At 42.5% G+C, this 7,254-nt stretch overlaps 1 protein-coding gene across 1 annotated transcript; it reads right to left on the reverse strand.

Moving 5' to 3' along the window:
* Window positions 1–4,537: 4,537 nt before the first annotated feature.
* Window positions 4,538–6,759, reverse strand: LOC123441205 (GDSL esterase/lipase At5g45910-like). Its single transcript, XM_045117706.1, has 4 exons — window positions 6,370–6,759; window positions 6,079–6,294; window positions 5,342–5,770; window positions 4,538–4,965 (listed from the first exon to the last, which is right to left on the reverse strand). Exons 1-4 carry the CDS (start codon window positions 6,602–6,604, stop codon window positions 4,727–4,729), a joined length of 1,119 nt encoding a protein of 372 aa, XP_044973641.1. The 5' UTR covers window positions 6,605–6,759; the 3' UTR covers window positions 4,538–4,726.
* Window positions 6,760–7,254: the final 495 nt, after the last annotated feature.

A 7,254-nucleotide genomic window follows, 5' to 3' on the forward strand; every position in this document is an offset into this window, starting at 1 on the left:
ACCGCGTTCTAGCAACGCTTCCGCTTAGCGATCTTCAAAGGTATGAAGATGCTCTTACCCCTCTCTGGTTGCTGGTCTCTCCATAGGAAGATCTGAATATGCGTAGGAAAATTTTGAATTTATGCTACGTTACCCAACAGCTTACTGGAGAAAACGATCCGTCAAACACTGTTCATCACGAGAGCAATTGGAAGAAGGTTTGGGGTGTTCAGGTTCCTGGCAAGCTCCAAATTTTTGCATGGCGCCTAGCTCAGACGTCCCTGCCGACGGGCCAAGAAAGACAACGTAACCACATGTCGGAGGAGGTAGTATGTCCGATCTGTCAAGCTGCATGCGATACTTGGAGACATGCCCTCCTAGATTGTAATATGTCAAAGAGCGTGTGGTCCCTCCTAGACGATGATGATGATTCGCTGCTACCTGTATACGGCGATGAGACATCCGATCCGAAGCTCTCGCTGCATGATCTCTGTAATACATTGAGCCAAGACAGGTTCGTTGCTGTTCTTACCACCCTATGGGCGATATGGTGGGCGCGCCGCAAGGCTATTCATGAGCAGGAATTTCAAAGTCCATTGTCCACACAGTTGTTCATTGAACGCTATTTGCAAGAGTTGAGATAACTGCTAGCCCAGAAGCAAAAGATCAAGAACATCAGAGGGGCTGCTAGTACGTCATCGCCAAGATGGATACCGCCTTCACCAGGAGAGACCAAACTGAATGCTGATGGGGTTGTGGCGAAGTCCTCAAATATTGGTGTTGTGGGTGTGATATGTCGCAACGCAGAGGGACAATTTCTTGGCACTACTATGCAGGTCAGTAACTAGCCTGCACCGCTCGAGGCCTATGCATGTAGAGAGGCTATAGCTTTGGCAGAAGATATGGTTATCACTAAAGTGCGTATAGCATCCGACTATCTGAGAGTCATCAACGACCTGAAAAGCCAATTGCACCGAGGAGAATATTGTATGATCTTAAATGATATACATGAGAGGAAGTCGAGTTTCCTTAGCTGTGAGTTTTTTCACGAGCAACGCGATAGTAATAGCGAAGCACATAACTTCGCGAGGATGGCCACTACCCTAGATATAGGCCGTCATCTATGGTTCAATAGTCATCCACACAACCTTTGTATTCCCAAAAACATTATGATAAAAAATAAAACGCGTTGTCCTTAAAAAAAAAGCAGTGGAATCCTGTTTGGCACTTAACGTGCCAAATATAGGAAGTGGCTATGAGTGTGAAGTTATGGTGCACGGGCACCATGGAGCCCTTTATTTACAAAAAAATGAAAAACATATTTAGATGTTCCACAAAAATCAGAAAGAATTGTATACTTGTATGTGTTGACTATGGATCTATGAAATTGTGTTTTAAAAAATGTGATCTGTAACCTGTAGAAAAAATCCTAGCCCGAAAACAGAAAAATGCCGCCCATTTGAAAATACACATTTGTCTTTTTCTGTACGTCGCGTGTGAAAGAAAAAGGTTGTGAAATTTTGCACATAATTTGAATTTGTTGCACAGTATAAAATTATGTTTTTGTAACCGGCATCATAGTGCCCGTGCACATCGACTAATTTTTGTCGTGGCTACGTATCGCTTCTAATGAGACAAAACGTCTGCTCGACTGAAGCGACCAAGTAATGGGCCGGCCCAATGGAACTTTTTGCTCAAAGGTTTTCCGTTTATTCACTCAATAACGTTTTCTTTTTCTGTTTTACCTTTTTTCAATTAAAAAACCAAAATACACAATCTTTCCAAAAAATACTAAATTTTGAAAACATGTTTGTGCAGTATTAAATAAATGTATGTGCAACTATAAAAAAATGTTGATAGCATTTGCAAAAAAAATGTTTCAATACTTATTTGAAAAACCATTTAAGACATAATCGAGCAACAATGTACAAACTGGGGTTTTGAAAAAAACGTAATCATGTATTTGAAAAAATATAAACGTATATAAAATAAATGTTTCAGTTGTATACAAAAAGTGTACAAATGGGTATGGCATTATGTAGACATCATAAACATGTACTTGCAAAATGTTGATCGTGTATTTAAAAGTTGGTAAACGAGTATAAAATGTGTTCTTGATATATACAAGAAATGTAGACATCAAAACTTACCTTTAAATAAAATTGTTATTCGTATATTTTTATAATTTTTAACATAGAAAACAATAATGTTTCATATGTATTCTAAATATGTACATGGTGTATGAAAAAAAGTAGACATTAGTACATATATAATAAAAATAGACATCAAAATGTTAATCATGTATTTGAAAACTGTAAAACATATATAAGATGAATGGTTCAGTTGTATACAAAAAATGTATAAATGTGTACCGCACAAAGTAGACATCAAAACTGTATTTAAGAAAAAATAAATTAGTCTATTTGAAGGTATTAATCATGTAATTACAAAAATATGTGGACATCAATGTTCTTGGTGCATAAGAAAATGTGGACAAATTTTTTTTAATTTAGTCATGTATATTTAAATTATAGAACATGTATAAGAATAATGTTGCATACAAATACAAAAAATGTACACGGTGTATGAAAAACAAAGTAGACATCAGATCATATATAAAAAATTAGACATAAAGAGTAAGTTTTCAAATATGTTAATAATGTATTAGGAAATTGCTAAACATATATATATATATATATATATATATATATATATATATATATATATATATATATATATATAAAGTGGTCGTGATGTATAATTTTTTTTGTTTCAATTTGTATTGAAAAAGCCATGTGTTGAGAAAAAAATAAAACTGATGAAAGTTGACAAAAATCACAAGAAAACAAAGAAAACCAGTAAAAACAAAAAAAACTAAAAACCAGGAAAAATTAAAATCCGGAGAAAAACAATGCAATATGATGAACCGAGAAGGAAACAAAAAAATGAAGGAAGGGAGGAAAGAAAGAAACAAAAATGAAGGAAAAAACGTTAATAAAAAACCAGTGATAACCGCGAACGTACCAAAGAAAACAAAGAGAAAGAAAAAATGTAAATAAAACCATGAAAGAACTAAATAAAATAGGTAAAAACAAGGAAAACCAGGAAACCTATAAAAATCAAAGAAGAAACAAATGAAGACCAAACGGAAATAAAGAATAGGAAAATGAAAAGAGAAACAGACGAACCAGTATGGGGGTGTTTGGTTCCTGCACTGCATGTGGCTCGCATCCATCATACAAAAATTAGATATTTGGTACACTGCATGGTCTTTTGAGCCTGGCCCGCTGGATGCAAAAGTAGGCCTCACAGCCAGGCTGAGGAAAACGCAAGTTTTCTGCGTAGCTCGCGTGCAGGTCGTTGCCTCGCACTTTCCTTCCTTTTCCCAACTTTTCCCATAGCCGCCGCCGTCCTTGTAACTCCTCCATCGAGCTCCGCCGCCGCCGTCCTCCATCGAGCTCCGTCTCCGCCCTCCACCGAGCTCCGTCTCCGCCGTCCTCCACCGAGCTCCGCCGCCGCCGTCCTCCACCGAGCTCCGTCGCCGCCGTCCTCCACCGAGCGCCGTCGCCCTCGCCAAGCCGCCGCACGCCGGATCCTGCCGCCTCGCGCGGACACACGCTAGATCCCGGCGCCTTGCGCTGTCACATGCCAGATCCCGTCATCTGGAGTCGCCGCCACGCCATCTCCAAGCGTCACCGCCGCGCCATCTCCAAGCGTCGCATTCCTCGGTCGTCCTCCTTAAACGCCGGTGGCACCCTTGTCCAAGCGCGGCCGCCGTCCTCGTCCAGCACCATCTGCACCATCTGGAGGTCACCTCATACATCCATATTATGCAAAGTTTGCCAAACACTATCTCGGTTCATGGTTGCATCAGTCTAGCCAGGCCACACTCACCCAACATCCTCCATGCAATGCAGTCTAAAACTACACAGGGAACCAAACACACCCTATGTCCACCAATCGACCTAGCACCTACCGGACCGATATGCAGACGCTTAAGCTAAATCGGTATAGGGCATTCACTTACTACCCTTGCTAGTTCGAAACTGGGTTGCCGGTCCATTTTATCTTACCTGCATTGGTTCTAGAGGTTCCTTTCAGTTTACTAGGCCAGGTTTTCTCTGGCTTTTGTCTTCAATGTCTATTGTTCAGTTTTGTTTGTTTTTACTTGCGTTTTTAATTTTTTTTAATTTTATTGTTTATTTTATTTTTATAATTTGTGAATACTTTTTAAAATATGCATGAACTTGTTGTAAATTCATGATAAGAATGTTGGCTAGTTTTTCAGACAAGAGCAGCATCTCAAATAAGTCTTTGCCCCACTTTATATAAAGCTCAAACAGCCGAACAGATACAAGATGGTGGACAAATCCCAAAAGAAGCATAGCAAAAGAAAAAGAAACAAACATCCCGGGATAAATCACAAAGTTGAAAGTAGGGGGGGGGGGGGGGGGGGAGGGGGTAAAATTGGATTTAATCGATTTTTTACATGTTTATGTTAGTGTTACAAGAATGCTTGACAATTTGCTTGTGAAATGGTATAATAGCGCGCAATCAGTGAAAAATAACAGAATTAAATGTAACAACTGGAGGTAACACTTCATTTTCACCTTGTCTTTTTTGCACAGGATAAAATGCTAATGCTTTCTGCCTAAAGGAATACAGGTAGCATTTCGATGTAACCATCAACACATAGCATTTTCTCACACGGGAGAATGTCCTCCTGGGAACCGAATCGAATTTCCGGTTAATAGGCCATATCTTCCCGGACGACGCTGGCGAGGGGCGGGTGCGCGTAGGGGCCCTTGAGCCATGTGTTAGCGATGAAGCGGTAGGGTGCCTCGGTGAGGTGGATGCCATCCCAGCTGACGTGCGCATCGGGGTCGTCGCACACCGTGGCACCGGGCAGCCCGCACGAGGCACTCATGTTGTAGTTGTATGGGCCACCGCCTCCGCAGCACGCCCTCAGGGCTCCCCTCTTGTACCCTGCAGTTGCCCACAAATCTCGTTATTACAGCACACATTATCTTGACAAATAATCTGTGCTTAAAGTTGTGTTCTTTCTTATTTCAGTAGAGGAGAACAGAACACATGCACTAGTACGAAAGGAAGGAAGTAGGAACCAAAATATGGAACAAGACGTAGGCGGTGTTGTTGGGATTGGGACCAAGGGAAAAAATAGCACGCTATACAAAATAACACCGTTCTTGAAAATATGATATTAACGTGCTATAGCGCCCTATAGCATTGCCATTAACAAGATATTATATGCTGATCAATTTAACAAAACAATTTTGTATATGCTATATCTTGTTATTAATGGCGGTATAGTACGCTATTTTTCTCAGTGATTGGGACTGACCGTAGAGGTAAGGTGTGCGGGCGAATTGGATGTAGGGGGTGTAGAAGTCGGCGTAGATGATGCGGGAATCCGGGCGGCGGCGTTGGAGCTGGTCGAGAGCGACGCGGAGCCTGGCGTTGTGGTAGAGGGCAACGCCATTGAACTTCTTGATGCAGCCGGTGCGTGGGTCGTACTCGCTGCGGTCCTCGAACGGAAACAGGGTGAGCATGATGGGAAAGCATCCGACAGGGAGGTTGCTCGGCACAAGCACGTGTCGGGCGCCCTCGTCGAGTAGAGCTTCGATGCCGCTGATGATGGACTCCACCACCTTGGGCACCATCTTCGTCTTCACCTTGTCCGTGCTCCAATCTGCCTTCGCAGCGAAGCTGTAGTCGTTGCCGCCCAACTCACCAAACACGAAAAGCGCCTTCGTGAAAAAATCCTTGCACTCTGCATTTAGTTTCATTTGTCAAGAAACCGACAAGAAAACTCAGAACCGACAAGAAAACGTCATACTTTTTCGCATGAGAAATTGAACGTGTTTTACATGTCAAATTATGTAGTGGTGAGAATGACAATTTTCTTTGGCAAGCAAGACAAAACACAATCCTTGCCATGTTAGTTTTTTTATCAGAAATTACCATTTTTGTTGCTAAATAAGATTGCCATCCTCCCGATAATATAATTTGCCGAAAAAACCATTCAATTTGTGATGGTTAAAATCCAGATCCAACGTGAAAATTTTAACACTGCCTTACCTTGCGGGGAGGAGCAGATGGTCTCCTTGACCTCGTGGAACCACTCGAGCTGGCAGTTCATGGAAGTGTTGAACGGCGGGATGCTCCACACGTTGTTGTCCTTGAAGTACTTGAGGTCCAGCGCGGTGGCGCCCATCACCGCGAAGTTGGCGCCCTGGCTGAAGTTGGTGCCCTTGTTCGCCGACGGCGGCAGCAGCGGCACTCCCAACGCCTCGGCTGCCCAGTGTTACCTGTTATATCAATTATCCATTTTGAATTTTTGATTCGCGTGCACACAGATGGAGAACGTACCGAGGAAGTCGATGACGAGACGGCCGTTGGAGCAGCGGGCGTACGGCGGCGGGAACTTGGGCATGTTGGGAAGCTTGCCGGAGTTGATGATGACGAAGTTGCCCGTGTCGGATAAGGAGTCGCCGAAGCTGAAAATGGCGTTGTAGTACCGCGGCAACGGAGCCGCCTCCGCTACCATCCAAGCGGCGGCCACACACAAGAGGATGCACCACGATGGACCGCTCGTCCTCTCCATGGTCACTACTCACTACCAAACCAAAGCTAGCCCCTTAACAAAGAGTGTGCGTAAGGAAGAAGACAAGGGAAGAGGAAATTGGACAGCTACAAGGGAAGAGTGCTTCCTATAGATTACAACGCACTACGACGCCCCGTGAAATTGGCAGCTTGTTAATCCTGGACGCCATAGACTTTCGTGAGAATCTGCATATGGTTCCGAGCCCCCGCATTTTTCCACTTACCCTCGCTCCCGCATCACATGGTGCATTAATTACCACGCTCCCTCTTAGACCGTGATCCAGATGTGATCTACTACTCTACCTCCGTTACGGTTTAAAAGGCACGGTTAAGTTTGCATGCATTTCCACAATAAACAAGGTTTAAGACGCATTGCATTTACTCTTAGCATCTAATTAGTATTTCATTGTACTATTTATATATGCATGTGTAGTGTGAATACTATTTTTTAACTCATTTCACAACCAATCAATAACCACCTAGGTTCTAGAGAATTTTCATGCACACCTTCTAAATCATGACGGAGTAGATATAGTGGGAGTAATTTCAGCAGTAACATAATGTCCAACTCAACAAATTTATTTATGTGACGATGATTTAAGAAGGAGAGAGATAAATTGAGTAACATAGTTAATTACTCATGCAATAAGC

Source organism: Hordeum vulgare, chromosome 3H, assembly GCF_904849725.1.
Source record: "Hordeum vulgare subsp. vulgare chromosome 3H, MorexV3_pseudomolecules_assembly, whole genome shotgun sequence".
Taxonomy (NCBI): Eukaryota; Viridiplantae; Streptophyta; class Magnoliopsida; order Poales; family Poaceae; genus Hordeum; species Hordeum vulgare.